General features: G+C 45.3%; 1 protein-coding gene across 7 annotated transcripts in view; it reads left to right on the top strand.

Moving 5' to 3' along the window:
• SLTM (SAFB like transcription modulator) overlaps positions 1 to 15,954 on the top strand; it is a 738,342-nt gene that overhangs the window by 488,275 nt on the left and 234,113 nt on the right. For 6 of the 7 annotated variants that reach the window (XM_044078891.1, XM_044078894.1, XM_044078888.1 and 3 more), the window contains one exon: positions 5,408 to 5,588. In XM_044078891.1, coding sequence (XP_043934826.1) covers positions 5,408 to 5,588 — 181 coding nt within the window. The remainder of the gene's footprint in view (positions 1 to 5,407; positions 5,589 to 15,954) is intronic. The other variant, XM_044078889.1, reaches the window with a different exon arrangement.

Raw genomic sequence — 15,954 nt, 5'->3', positions numbered from 1 at the left:
AAATCCATGCTTCAGCCATTTCTGCAGAATACAACACTGATCCTCCTTTATTCTCTCACCCCCTCTTAAGGCAGTTCCTCAGAGGGGCTAAGAATATAAACCCCCCAAGGAAACAACCAGTACCTGCTTGGGATCTCTATTTCATTCTAGCGAAACTGAATTTGCCTCCTTTTGAGCCAGCTGCCTCAACAGAACTGCAATATTTGTCCTGGAAAACAGCCTTCCTGCTGGCTATCACCTCAGCTCGCAGGGTTTCGGAACTACAAGCCCTCATAGCTGTGCAGCCTTTCATAATTTTCCATCAGGACAGAGTTTCCTTACGAACCAATCCTTCCTTTATGCCAAAGGTAGTATCCAGGGTAGCCTTGAATCGGGCTATCCACTTGCCTACCTTTTACCCCAATCCTCAAAACAAAGGGGAGAGACTACTACATTCCTTGGACATTCAGAGGCAACTACATTATTATTTGGACAGAACAAGGCCTTTCAGAAAATCAGAGCAACTTTTTGTGTCCTATGCTTCAGGGGCTCAAGGGAAGCCTATTTCCAAACAGACAATCTCAAAATGGATAGCCCACTGCATACGCTTTTGTTGCTCTCTTCATGGTAAAGCTGCACCTGCAGTCATCAGGTCTCACTCCACAAGGGCCACAGCTACCTCTGCAGCTTTCCTCGGGGGGGTTCCTTCCAAAGATATTTTGGAAGCTGCCACTTGGAGTTCTGCACATACCTTCTCCAAGCACTATCACCTGCCTTTATACTCCAAATCTAGAGCAGGTTTTGCCACTGCAGTTTTGCAGGGCATCCTGGCTCCTCCTAGTTCCACCTAGTGCCTACCACCCCTTTTTTAGCTTTGGTATTCTACCCATCTGTTATGACTGCAGCTGTATGCACGATGAACATAGTACAGTTTTGTACCTACCATAAATGTAGATGTTCAAGTGCTAATACAGCTGCAGTCCAGGTTTCCCTCCCTCCTTCCCCTCTGGAACAGGCCTAATGGCTAACACCACCTCATACAACCTGATTAGGGTATTCTTTTATGGTGTATTTGCTTGCAACTACGGGTTTTTGAATATACTACATTGCATTATTACATAAATTTATGTATTGCCTTCCTTCTGGGGGCACCTGACATCTGGGGCAAGAAAAACTGAAGAAAATGGTGTCCGCTGGTTCTTTTATACCCCTGTCGCACTGATGTCTGGGAAGAGGCGATGACAACAGACGCTGGACCTAGTCTTTGGAATTCGGCCGACCGAGGACCTGCCTGACGGCAGGAAAACCCCATCTGTTATGACTGCAGCTGTATTAGCACTACATTTATGGTAGGTACAAAACTGTACTTTAATGTATTCTGCTGAACAGGTTGGAAAACATACTTTGCAATGTGGTTTTGATTCGCTAGAGGAATCTTGCAGGGCTGCTGTCTCCGGGTCTGTACTTGGAAGGCATGCTTGGCATAAGTAGCAATCTTTGCCAGATCATGTTAAAACTATACTCCCTTAAATCAGGACCGCATGTTTGGCAACAAAGCAGAAGTTGTTAAAAAGATGGAGGAAAAAGCTAAATCTATGCAAACTGTTAAAGATTTCTTACAAGTCCAGCCTCCAAGATTTAGTAGGCATTGGCCCTCAAAAAAATCAGTCCTTTCCTGCCTCTTCCAGGCCTTCTCGGTTCAAACCCAGAAGCAGCAGAACAACCAGGCTTCAAGGTATGCACAAGACTAAGCAATGGGGGGCTCTCGCTTCCAAATCATGGTAAACTGTCTCAATGACTTAACTTTAAAACTTCCAAGCACTTCTCAACTGTGACTGCTCCTTTAGGGGGAAGGATTGCTCTGCAAACAAAAAACTGCAAACTCATTACCCAGGACAAATGGGTTTAAAACAGTTGCCCAAGGATACAGATTTCACTTCCACATGTTACCAACCCCAAACGGTTGGCCAGATCTACCCCCAAATCAGTAGGCAGAGGCTCAAAAGCCAAGTACACACTCAAGATTAAAGACTAGTCAGACTGTACCAGAAGAGGAAAAGGGACAAGGTTTCTACTAGAGACCTTTCCTGGTACCCAGAAAAGACCACTCATGGTGTCCTATCCTGGGCCTTTCTATCCTAAACACCTTTTTGGTGATTTCCAAAATTCAAGATGCCAACTCTTCAGTTGCTTCCTATGACAGGCAAAGATGCCTGGTTGGCAACACTGGATTTAAAGGAAGCCTACCTGCATATCCCAATCAGAATCTTGCGGAAGATACCAACGTTTCATAGCAGGCTGAATGTGCACCATCAGTTCTCTGCACTGCCCTTTGACTTGCCTAATGTGCCCAGTGTATTCACAAAGTGCCTAGCTGCAGTCATCGCATTTTGCAGGCAAAGAAATATTCAAATATACCCATACTTGAACGATTCTTATTCAGCCAGAAAGCCAGGACATGCTTTTGAATTATCTGGCATTTGTACAAAAGGTGCTAACTTGCCTGGGGTACATCATAAACGAAAAATCACAGCTGGTACCCTGTCAACAAATTCTATTCCTGGGAGCACGCTTAAACACAACTTCCCAGATGGCTTTCCTCACGCCAGAGAAACAAATTCATTTGACACTAGTGGCCACAAAAACCCTGCTATCTGCAAGGCAAATACTGCAAGCCTTGGGGTTCATGGTCTCTTGCATTCTACTAATTCCATATGCAAGACTGCATATGAGGAAACTACAATGGTATCTAAAAAAAAAAAAGCCTATGGTGTTAACATTTTCAGGATCTAGAAGCAATGATTCCGATCTTACCTTGCCTACTCCTAGAGTTCCTTTGAAGGGCAGAGGCCTGCCACCAAAACAAGGGACTACCATTCACTCTATCCCCTGCTGCTCAAACCCGAACAGACTCATCAGACTGTGCATGGGGGACTCACCTGGCAGGGAGGTGCATTCAGGGCAAATGGAACCCAAGTCAGATGCACCTGCATATCAATCAAAAAGAAATGTTTGCTGTACAGAATGCTCTGACAGCCTTCAAGGACCACATTCTTCCAGGACAATTATTTCTAAAGACTGACAACACCACAGTTATGTGGTACATAAGCAGGGGAGAACTCACTCGTACCCTCTCTGCAGACTAGCCATGGCTCTGTGGAACACGGCCGTGAGCTACCAAGTGCACCTGCGAGTTCAATTCCTGCCAGGCAAGCTAAATTCATTGGCAGATGACTTGAGCAAAAATCTCATGGACCCACACGAATGGAAACTAGAACCAAAAATATTCAACCTCTTGAACAAATGAGGGACTCCAGAGGTTGACCCGTTTGCCTCCCCTCAGAACTACCAATTGGACAAATTCTGCACAAGAACTCCCCACAGTCAAGCTTGGAAAAGCGGATGCCCTGTCCTTTACCTGGGAAAGCCTCTGTTTATGCCTTTCCCGCTCTGCCTCTCCTCGAAGGTTCTACTAAAGATCAAACAGGACAAGCCAAGGACAATACTGATTGCACCTGACTGGCCACGCCAGCACTGCGTACCCCCTCTTGCGCAGTATGACACTTGCAACCATGGCACCTGCCTCAGACCCTGTCCCTCCTGTCCCTGCAGGCGGGCCAGATTCTGCACCCTCAGCTTCAAACCCTGAACCTTGTAGCCTGGCTATTTGATCTCCCCTCTAGCATCCCTCAGTAAGCAGGTGCTAGATGTCATTCTGGAGGAAAGGAGGTCTAGTACTAGAAAATCGTATGCTGAAAGTGAAAGATATAGTTCCTAGAGCCAGACTCGGGGGATTGGCACAACAATGCCCAGCTGACCTCATATTCTTCAGTAGTTAACAGAAATGCTCCACAAGCGCCTACCCTTCTCGTCAATTAAAATTCATGCCTATGCCATTTCAGCACATTACAATACTGAGCCACCCCTCTTCTCACCCCCTGCTAAAACAATTCCTTATAGGGGCCAAAAATTTGAGACCCCAGGAGAGCTCCCACTCCAGCCTGGGACCTTAACTTTGTATTGGAAAAGCTCACCCCCCCCCCGAACCAGCTGCAACAGCAGAGTTGAATTTTCTTTCTTGGAAAACAGCCTTCCTTCAAGCCATCACCTCAGCAGAAAGAGTGTTTAAATGACAGGCCCTCATGGCAGTGAAACCCTTCATTATCTTCCATGTGGACAGGATTTCCCTCTGGGCCAATCCTTCCTTTATGCCCAAGGTGATGTCTAGTGTGGCTACGTTTTTTTTGCCTAATCCACAAAACAAAGGGGAACGAATACTGCACACTCTGGGCGTGCACAGAAAAGTTAGATTTTATTTGGACAGGACTAAGCCTCTCAGAAAATATGAACAGCTGCTAGTTGGCTTTGCTGCAGGGGCAGAGGGGAAGGCCATTTTAAAGCAAACCATTTCCAAATGGATAGCCCATTTTATTCATTTCTGCTACCAGTACCATGGAAAACCTACCCCACAAGGGAAAAGATCACGTTCTACCAGGGCTGCATCTACCTCTGCAGCCTTTTTCAGAGGAGTGCCTACCAGGGACCATCCTAGAAGCTTCTACCTGGAGCTCTGTACATATCTTCACCAAGCATTACCACATGCCTATTTTTTTCTAAATCCTAAGCTGATTTTGCCATTGCAGTCTTGCAGGGCTTAATAGTTGACCCTAATACCCTTTAGCTTCCTCCTCCCCTTCCTTAGCTTTGGGAATCAACCCAAATGTGATGACTGCAAACAATGAAACATGAGTAACCTAGTACAGTTGTGTACACTTACCATAAATGTAGATGTTGGAGTGTATTCACTGTTGCAGTCCTGGTTACCCTCCCTCCATCCCCCTGACTTCTCTTGGCTGTACCTTTCCTTCTTGTTTGGTATATTTATTTTTCTGGTGTATTTGCTTTTTGATTGAGGTGTACCATAACATATAATTGCCTCCCATTGTGGGAGCACCTGACATCTGAGGGAAGAAAAACTGATGTAATGGCGTCTTCTGCATGTTTTTACCCTTGACCTGACGTCATGGAAGAAGAGCATCCAACGCAGAAATCCAAAGACTCTGGTATTCAGGCCATCTGAAGGCTACCTGCAGACGGATAACCCATATGTGATGACTGCAACAGTGAATACACTCTAACATCTACATTTATGTTAAGGGTACAAAACTGTACTTTGCTACTCTGTAGAGTTGTCTAGATGTGTAGTATATCTTGCAGCAGTTTTCAACTTATTTTGTTTAGTATTTCTCATGTCATTTGTATTGGATTATTTTGTATTTGTGTTGTACTGTATGTGGAGCTTTTCTCCCTGGGTTTCTGTTGAAAATGGATTCTTTAGACCCAGTTAGACCACTCTGGTAAACAGTAATTAATTACTAGCATTTTACGACTTGTTCTACAAATATATAATCAAAAATGTTTGATTTAGAAGAAGAGAAGAGGCAGAAAGACAACGCCGTGAGCGAGAACACATAGGAATGTTGCGTGAGAGGGAAGAACGTGACAGGTTATTGAGAGAACGCGAGCGTCTGGAAATTGAAAGACAAAAACTAGAGAGGGAGAGAATGGAGCGGGAACGTTTGGAAAGGGAACGCATTCGCATTGAACAGGTAGGATCAAGTGTGAAGGTAATATGCAGCACATTTCTAAGTAAAAAATTTCAAACTGTAATTTTCTGTAGCAAGCAGGAAGGTGCATTGCTTTCCACAGAGGCTACATTTTGACAGACTACCCGACTACATGACACTTCTGCTTTACATTGTGCCATGATCCTTCAAGCCTTTTTCGTCACATGGAGAATTTTTTTTGTAATTAGTGTGGTTTTGTAATTTTGAAGTTGTGTGAATTTGATCATGACGTGCTGTAAATGGTATCTTAAAGGCCTTGAGCCCCACCCAAAAAAAAAAAAATCTGGATTTAATGGTTTGGGTAGCCTAATAACCAGATATGCTACAAGATTCTGCAAGAATGAGACTCAAGTCATAATTCTTTGGTGTGGCTGAAATGCTTCTATATGCACTCATGCTGTCCAACTAGTGGCTAAGAAGTAAAGGACTTTAAATGTGTTTGGGAACTGCATGGCAGTAGTATTTTCTCACACGAGTTTCAGGAAGCGATTGCCAACAGTGGGCTGGTCACTGGATGTTGCAGGATGCATACTTTGAGTTGCAGTTAGATTGCTATCTTTTCATTTTAAAATGGTTTGCCCACCTTTCAAATGGTATAGCTAGGATATCTGGTGCTAGTTGAACTCTAGGCATCACATCTGACTGGAATTTGTAGACTTCACTATGCTGAGGGCACCTTAGCGGTATATCCCTTCAGTGGGTCTCTTTTCCTTTGCCTGTCAATTTTTTTCTCCATGTTGTTCAAGACCATCCCAGTTAGTTTCAAGTTACACCTGTAGAAAGCAGCAGACTTTTGAGATTTGATTTTGCGATGGGCAGCAGTGGGCTATTGGGCATCTAAGAAAACAGTGTAGCCATAATTATTTTTACAGTTGCTAACCCCACGGCAAGAACAATAGCAGCAGTGTACCGTGGTCTTCAGGTGGACAGCCATCTGAGACCTTTTCTGACTTTCAAAAGCAAAGTGTCTGGGTCTGTGGCTCTCTATTTGTAGGCATGTCTGGACAATGTCAAAAGTGTAATACAGTTCCATTCAGCACGATCCCTGTCATAGATGCCAGACATCCCATCTCAAGACTCTGGTAAGAGGTATTACACTCCACAAACAAGGTCTCCATCTGGGAGATCACACTATACTGAAGGTATCGGGCCTTGGAGCTCTGTTTAATTCCTAGAACCTGAACAATAACGTTATTTTTCCATCTTAATGACCTAATAAAATTTATCACCAAATACTGTTCAGGTGGTCAGTTGGACTGATTGTATTCATGAGTCTTGAAGATCTGCACACATTACATTGGATGCCAGGAATTTTCTGCATTTCCATAGGTTCATAGGAAATGCTATACCAACTTCCCTGAAGGACTGTTATTGGTATTCCGTATGTTAGCAGGGTAAGGACTTCTGTCCATCTGTCTCTTGCAGTGCTTCTTTAACCGTGTAAGCACAGACTGATGCATGTCTTGCTGACGTTTTTGTCTGGCGTCTGGAGGTTTCCACTGTACTCTGCTGGGGAAACATTCTTTGTATTGTGCTAATTTATACATGTAATGGATGGTAGAGTGTGGAAGTCAAAAGTATGCATGGTAATAGTGGACCATAAACAGTAGATGTTCTGTAGTCCTCTCTCTACATCATTCTTACATGTGGGTTCGGAGCCGATCCTCCGCTCCGACTTGGCTGATTACAAAGCTCAAAGTCTCTCCGTTGGTTCGTGGTAAGGCAGGTATCCCATAGTGCGCTAGTAAGAATCCCCATATCTCGTTTGCCACATATACAAGTTCAGAAGTGCTTTCTTAGCCATGGATAAGTTGGATATTTTCATTATGGTTCTTTCTGATATTTTTTGCATATAGTATTAGCTTAGTTTACAACGGTAGCATTGTTGCCTCACAGCAAGAGGTTCTCCTTTTTGATTCTCTGCTGGAGTGCCTTCTGTGTGGAGTCTGCATGCCTTCCCTGCGGTTGGGTGGGCGTTTGAAAGACTTGCATAAATGGGAGTGCCTTTGTTGAAGGTTGAGCTGGCACCTTGGCATTCATGAAAATCTACTGCCAATCATTAGCAGACCGGAGTTCCGCTGTGGCGCCCCCTAACCGGGAAAAGCCGAAAGACAACAACATTAGCTTAGTTTACATAGCTTAGTTGTAGTAGTGTTTGATATTTTTATGATATTTTTGAGAACTTTTTGGCCATTGCTAGGCCCGTTTTTGTTAGTGGTATCCCTTCCTGTGTGCTAGTTTTTTGAGTTATTTCTATTAGTGCAGGTCTGTGTTTGTGTTGGGACCTTTTTTCTAGTATAGTATTTCACTAGAGTGGTGGTCTCGTGTGCAGTGTTTGCTTCTTAGCCTGTTAATTTACAATTTGTGGTAGTTTTTTTGCTTGACTTGGCTTCTTTCGTGTTTTTTCAGCTAGGTCTGTTTAAGTTAGAGGATCTAGTCCTATTAACACTTTTTCTAGTGTTTTTTCCTCAACAGGGCTAGGCCCATTTAAGTTAGAGGACCTAGTCCTCTGTAGTGTTTTTGTGTGCAGTGATTCTTGCAAGGCTAGGCCTGTTAAGTTAGAGGACCTTGTCTCCTTTCTCTAGTGTTCTGTTTGTGTGAAGTATGTCTGAGGATCATAAACCTTCAGGTTTTTAAGTGCCTTAAGTGCTCCCAAAAAATGTCTGACGTAACTGTTTACTGTCTCTGTGCCATTCATCTTCAGGAAACATGTTCTGTCACACTCTGCTCGAGTTCTCCAAGAAAGGAAGAACAAACTAATCCTGAAAGGTCTCCTTAAGTCTTCCTTTGAGGAGGGTTTAGCCAGCTTTTCATACTCTCATTCTGTCTCCTTCAAAAAAAAGGTCAAATCAGCCAAGAGACTTTCTCCTGTGCATACTGTTATCTGGACCTCCTCAAAAAGTATTGATTGGACAAGCCTTCTACTTAGTCGGCTCCACTGCCCTCTGAGCCAATCAAGGTCATCTACATACAGTCCAGTGTCAGCCCTAAGTTTTTCGGAGCTGACCACTGAGAATTTACCTCTGAGCCTGTACATAGTTTTTGCCGGTCTCCCCAACTTTATGATCTCCCATATTGCAGAGATCTAGGTCTCCTACCTTATCGTCCAGGTCCTCAGCATTTCTGAAGAGGATGTAGAGAGAGTAGTGCTTACTCTTGAAGTCTGTGTTACCAAAATTGTTGCTAGCTCTGACCTAGTCTGTTCCGAAGCCATCCAAGGCCATTCTCAATGTTCCTCCGAGCCATGTTGGTCCTTTGGAGCCAGCGCTTTCGGTACCACTTGTTGTGGGCCCCTCCCTTCCAGCACCTCTTGTATCTGTCTCTGAGCAGAGTTCTGCTCAGACACCTTTGGCACTGTCCTTGTTGAGAGCTGAAGCTCACCAGTAGGCCCCGACAGGGATGCTTGGACCTGAATTTCTTCAGTTCATAGCCTACCTCTGCTAGGCTAAGCTCTGATCCTACATCCATCTCTGAGCCAGTTGCTTTTGGAGCAGAGGGCTACTCCAGTCTTCTCTGAACCGGGACTGTCCTCTGAGCCAGAGAGATCTGCATTCAAGATGAGTGTGCTGTCTAGGTCGTCTGCTCCTCACAAGGGTACTGATGCTCTTCCCCCCTCAAGCACCGACCTCTGTCTCAACACCATCTCTCTCTTGGCAGCAGAGACCCCGTTGGGTTGCCTTCAGTCTTCAGATACCTCCTCAGAATATCCTTTGGAGGATCCCTCTCAGAGATCTTGCAAGAGGAAGCATGTACACTCCTTTGAGTCTGTCACCTCTGACACTGATCTGAGTCAGAAGGGTCCCCTCTGTCGTCCTCTTAACTCCTTTTATAGATATCTTGGAGATCCTGAAACAGAGGCGGCTGGCCCACTGCCATCCTTTTGAGTCAGTGTACTTGGAAGGTTTTCGGGTCTCAACCTTCAGCCTCTTGAGTGTTTCCACCTTTCAATAAGCTCCTGGACCTAGTCGAAAGTTGTGGGAAACTCCTGATGCTGTGGAACCAGTCCCCAGAAGGCCCACAGAATTTATTTCTGCCCCCAAAGAGAAGGAATTTTTGACCAAAGGTGTGCTTGTAGATGCCATGGTGGTGGCAGCCACAAAGAAGGAACTAGTGGAGACCTCATCTGTCCATCCACTGAACAAGGAGTCTCGAACGATGGATAGATACGGGAAGCGTATCTTCTCTTCAGCAGCTTTTGCACTGTGATCGCTGAATTACCTCACTCATTTTACTAGGCTTCAGAGATCTAAAGGAGCTAGGAAATGCTCTCCAAGGTACATTAATTGAAGGAGTCCCTGAGAAAGTTACTGCTCAGTTGTCCGCCTTAAACTCCATTGTTAACTCCTCCATGAGGCTGATATCCTATGCAGCAGATGAAGTGAGTAGGGCAGCGAGTTCAGGAGTTTCCCTTAGACACTCCTGGATACGTTTATGTAACTTTGCGGAGCCCTTCAAATCTACTTTTACCAACGCTCCCTTTGACTGTTCCTCTTTGGACCAAAGGTAAAAGATACTCACCAGGTGCAAGCAGGAAGGGAAAACTTTGCCTTGGGAGTGTTTTTTTCCATCCCTTCTAGACCATACCCCAGGGGTCAGAGGCGGGAAAATGTAGTTAAAGAAATCCCCATAGAGTTTTCCTGGACGCACAGAGGATTCCTCCTTCAGAGGCAGAGGAGGAGGAGCTAATGGTAGATGTTGCCCTAGAGGCAGGGGGGGGGGCCTGCAAAACCAGGGTGGCCACGATTCCTTTCGTGGATGTCCCCATCAGCGCTCATGATGTGGGACCAGACTGCTTTTCTGGAGTACTTATCTTTGTAATCAGAAGCCTGGCTGAACATCAACATTTCTCAGCTGTCCGGTGCAGTTTGTCCTCCACCGTGTTTTTGTTTTTTTTTTTTTTGTTTGTTTATTGGTGTTTGTTATACTGTGCCTCGTATTTTAGTTTATTAGATCACCCAAGACAAATGGGTACAAAGAATAATCACCAGAGGATACTACTTACCCTTTCTCCCACCCCATACCGCCAAGAAAATCCCAGATGTTCCACCCAATCACAGGGATCAAGCAACAGTAGAAGTTCAAAAATTTCTTCCAAGAGTCATCCAGACTGTCCCTGCAGACCAGGTAGGATTCGGAACGTCTCCAGATTCTTTAGTGCCAAAACGAACAGGGGACTGGAAGCCCATTTTGGATCTCAGCAAATTAAACAAATCCGTGAAGTCCAAGTTCCGAATGGTAACACTGCAGTCTGTACTCCCTCTGTTAGGGAAAGACAACTGGATGTGCTCCGTAGAGCTCCATAGACCTCCAAGATGCATACTACCACATAAAAATGGACAGAGCAACGAGGAGTCATTTACGCTTCTGGCTGGGAGCCGGTCATTACCAATTTCGTGCTCTGCCCTTTGGACTCACCACAGCTCCCAGGGTGTTCACCAAATGCATGGCAGTAGTGACAGCTCACTTGATCCATTTTGGATACAAAGTGTTTCTGTACCTGGACAACTGGCTCCTGACCACCACCACCAGGCACCTACTTCTACAAGCCCAGGGATTCAACCATCCAGCTCTGCACTCATCTAGGCGTTACGATACATTAGGAAAAGTCTGCCTTGTCACCCTCTCAATATGTGACTTATAGGCACAGAAATACTGTCGCCATGATGGCTATTCTTCCTGCAGACAATACGAAATCTCAGACAACAGATTTACAGTCCACTTGGTCAAAGCCAAGACCGTGCTGAAACGTCTAGGGACCATGGCTTCTACCATATCTGTAGCTCCACTAGCCAGACTGCACATACACATTCTTCACTGGCTACTCTCTTCCCAGTGGTCTCAAACAACTATCTCGGTCTCATCCTATTCTGATAACAGAATCTTGCAAAAAGGACCTTTGTTGTTGGATTCAGCCTGACAGGAACACCTTTCCTTCCTCTCCAACTCATTGCTACTGTGACCACGGATGCCTCCCAGATGGGAGGGGTGCTTTTATCTAGGCACGACTGTCCAAGGCACATGGCAAGATCACAAGGCTCACTTGCATGTCAATGTCCTCGATTAGAGCAGTGCTACTGGCGTTGCAAGCCCTTCACAATTTTCTTCCTCTAGGGCCGATGGCAATCCAATCGGACAGTGTCAGTGGTATGGTATATAAACAATAAAGGAGGAGCCAGATGTTCTTCGTGTTTCGAGGTCGGCCAGAATCCCAAAGTCTGGGTCCGGCGTCGGCTGTACAAGCTAGTACCCTGACGTCAGTACGCTCTGGTACATAGCCCTCAGCTGACGCCATCTTCCCCAGTCTTTCTTGCCGTTCGGTGGAAAGCAGCTCGCAAGTCGTTGGTTGGCGATTTTCGAACAGCGTTTTTGGTTGTTGTCGGTCCGAAGTTCTTACTTCTCTTTTCAAAGCTAAGTACCCCGTTGGGGAATCTTTTTCTTGTTCCTCCGATGTCAGAAAAAGTTAATAATTGTATAACGTGTGGGAAACAAACACCTCATAAAGATTTCCACTTTTACTGTCTACCTTGCTTAGGCCCTGACCACGACGTTTCTTGTCTGTTCTGTGCCAGGTTCAACTCTCGTACTATCAAGCGCAGGTACGATTGGGCTCTAAATTATTTTGGCAGACGCTTCAATTATAGAATGTCTGACTCTACCGGAATTCAAAAGAAGCACAAAGACAGGCCTCCGAGGTCCAAACAGGACTCGTTGCAGTTGGAGTCAGCGTCTGGTTCGGCTGTCGTCAGTGAGGCGCTTTTGCAGCCCCTGTCGTCCGCCACTTCTGAACCGATGGCCGATACGGACTCCCATTGGGAGCCATCAAGGCCTACTATTTTAACTGCTGCAGGACCTTCGGACGTCGCTCCCTCAGATGGGTCCGGAACCGCTGTGCAGGTACCGGCTTCTGAGGGGGCTTTCAGGCCTACTCACATCACTATTTCAAAGGCAAAGACTCCTGTTAAGTCTAAATTTCCTGCTCAAGCTGCTTCTGAATCTACTCCCAGGACACAGAAGCAATTATTAAAGATGGCTGAAGATTTGCTTACAATGATTAGGGGTTCTCACCCCCCTCCAGAGAAAAGGCCTCGACAGGATGTTCCTCTGGATTCCTCTGACCAGGCTTCTGTATCTTCTGTCTCTTCCTCAGATCAGGACTATTCTTTTCCTCCTTATGAGGATTCGGATGCTGAGGACTCCTTACCCTCTGCCTCTCCGCTTGAAGATTTCTCTTTTGGGGAAACCTTGCATGAGATGAGGGAACATTTTCATTGGGAAGGACAGGAGTATTCTGCTTCCAAGAAGAGGCTTAGAGAATTTCTTCTTCTTCCTCAGCATAGGCCTTTAGCTATCCCTCCTGTTTTGGACATTGTAGATGTTTTTTCTGAGGCTAATTTGAATCCTGATTCCATGCCTCCTGCTCCTTCTAAGCCTGATAGATTTTATAGGGTTCCTGACTCTCATTTATTCTTGTTTAGGAACCCTTCTGCGGATCCTGAAACTATTTCTCATGGCTCTAAGGCTGCTAAGGTTGCTACTGCTAAAAATCCTATTCCCTCTGAGAAGGATTCTCGTGCTTTAGACAGGTGGGGAAAAAAGGTATATATTTAAATTGCCAGTTTCATATGTTTAAGTATCAGCAATTTCTTTTGTCTGTTTTAAAGCAAAAGCTTGCTTCTCTTCCTGCATGTGCAGAGGGTAAGGAACTTCAGGATGTCTTACATGCTACTGAACAAGTGAACAAACATAGTTTACATTGTGGTTTTGATGCTTTGGATGCTTCTTGCAGGGCTGCAGCCTCTGGTACTGTTATCAGGAGACATGCCTGGCTTCGTGAACAAAGTTTACCTGAACAGGTTAAGGCTAAGTTATTAGATGCCCCTGTTCAACATTATGTTCTTTTTGGATCTAAGGCTGAGGAAGTTATTAAGATGGAAGAAAAGGCAAAATCTATGCAGACTAAAAGATTTCTTGCAAGTTCAGCCTCCTAGATTTTCCAGGAATTGGCCCTCTAAAAATTGGTCCTTTCCCACGTCTGACAGGCCTCAAAGGGGAAGATGATCCAGAGGTCGTGGTCAAGGTCAGGCCTCTTACAGATCTAGACAATGGACTGCTTCTTCACCTAGAAGGGGAGAAGACGGATCCCAATCTCAAAGAAAGCAAACTCAATGACTCTCTCGGTTGGGCTACAGGACCCCTTCACCTGGATGCCCCTCTCGGGGGAAAACTGTCTCTTTTTTACAGAAATTGGACTTGTATTACCCAGGACAGATGGGTATTGGACGTGATTTTAAAAGGTTGCAAATTCCACTTTCATACTTTGCCAAGGGCTCACGGTTGGCCAGATCTGCCAAAACATCAATGGTCAGTGGCCTTAAATCAAGTGGATGCTATTCTGGCCATGAGAGCCATAGAGCCTGTTCCACTCTCTGAGATGGGAAAAGGTTTTTATTCAAGACTGTTTCTGGTTCCAAGAAAACAAAACTCATGGAGACCTATTCTGGACCTTTCTGTGTTAAACACCTTTTTGGAAATTCCAAAATTCAAGATGCTTACTCTGCAGCAACTAATTCCAATGCTCTCTCAGGACGCCTGGATGGTGACATTGGACTTAAAGGAAGCCTACTTACACATTCCCATCAGGCAGGAACGCAGGAAATTCCTCAGTTTCAAGGCAGGTTCGAGGCACTTTCAATTCTCTGTATTTCCCTTTGGTTTATCTACTGCGCCCAGAGTCTTTACCAAGTGCCTGGCACCAGTAGTGGCTTATTGCAGACTTCAGGGGATCCAGATTTACCCCTATTTGGACGACTGCCTTATTCAGGCAGACAGCAAAGATCTTCTACTTCAACATCTGGACTTTGTTCAACGTCTTCTCCTCCTACTGGGATTCTCGGTGAACACAAAAAAGTCACATTTGATCCCTTCTCAACAAATGGTATTCTTGGGAGCCCTCTTAAATACAACCTTACAAAGGGCCTTCCTCACTCCAGAAAAACAAACAGCTGGCTTCTATTTTCAACACCTTGGCAACCGTCTCAGCTCACTTCAAGGAAATTCCTGCAGACTCTGGGCTACATGGCTTCCTGCATTCTGTTGATCCCAAACGCAAGGCTTCATATGAGAAAGCTTCAATGGTATCTGAAAAGTGTATGGTCACAGCATTACCACGATCTGGATATTCTGATTCCTCTGGTCCCCTGCCTCCAGAGAGTTCCTCTGGTGGTCCAGGGTATGTGCTTTAAACTAAGGAAAGCCTTTTCGTCTACCTCAACCTACTCAAATCCTAACCACGGACGCCTCGGATTATGCTTGGGGAGCACACTTTCTAGACAATCGCCAGCAGGGGACCTGGACAAAGGACCATCTTCACTGGCACATCAATCTGAAGGAAATGTTGGCAGTTCAAAATGCTCTTCTAGCCTTCAAGAACTTTTGCAACCAGGGCCTCTGCTAATTCGTACAGACAACACCACGGTCATGTGGTACATCAACAAGCAGGGGGGTTCTCATTCTTACCCCCTTTGCAGACTAGCTATGGCTTTATGGGACACGGCTCAAAATTTGAATCTACATCTCCAGGCTCAATTCATTCCAGGGGAACAGAATCTCTTGGCAGACAGCCTGAGCAGAAACATTTCAGATCCTCACGAATGGATGCTAGACACCAACTTATTCAACAGGATTACTGCAGTTTGGGGATGTCCCCAGATAGATCTGTTTGCATCCCATCTCAATCATCAGCTGCCTCGCTTTTTGCACCAGGTCCTTCCACAAAACAGCTTGGAGAGTGGATGCCCTGTCCTTCAGCTGGAGAAGCCTTTCAGGATGTGCCTTCCCTCCTCTTCCTCTACTACCTCGGGTATTACTGAAGATAAAACAGGACAAGCCCAAGTTCCTCATCTTGATTGCTCCAAATTGGCCTCTGCAGTTTTGGTATCCAACTTTAAAGCACCTGTTCTTGGAGCCTCCTTGGATTCTCCCTCTGAACCCTTCTCTTCTGTCCCAGCATCAGGGTCAGTTGCTACATTCCAATCTCAAGACCCTTTGCCTGGCAGCTTGGCTCTTCAAAGGAATTTGATTTCCTTTAGTCTTCCCAAACAAGTTTTGGATGTTCTTCTGGAAGCTAGACTGCCTAGCACTAGGAAATCCTATGCCTCTAAATGGAAGAGGTTTTGTATTTGGATGCAGGACCGAGGCTCGGATCCTCTGGTCCTTGATCTCTCTTCTATTTTGCTTTACCTTTCGGATCTTTTATCTAAAGGACTTTCCTTTTCTTCCATTAAGATTCATGCTTCTGCTATTTTTGCTCATTTCAATTCTGATCCTCCTGTTTTTTCTCATCCTTTGG

Source organism: Protopterus annectens, chromosome 7.part1 (assembly GCF_019279795.1).
Source record: "Protopterus annectens isolate FY-2018-M chromosome 7.part1, PAN1.0, whole genome shotgun sequence".
In the NCBI taxonomy this organism is placed as follows: Eukaryota; Metazoa; Chordata; order Ceratodontiformes; family Protopteridae; genus Protopterus; species Protopterus annectens.
This window is presented reverse-complemented; position numbering and strand designations above follow the sequence as displayed.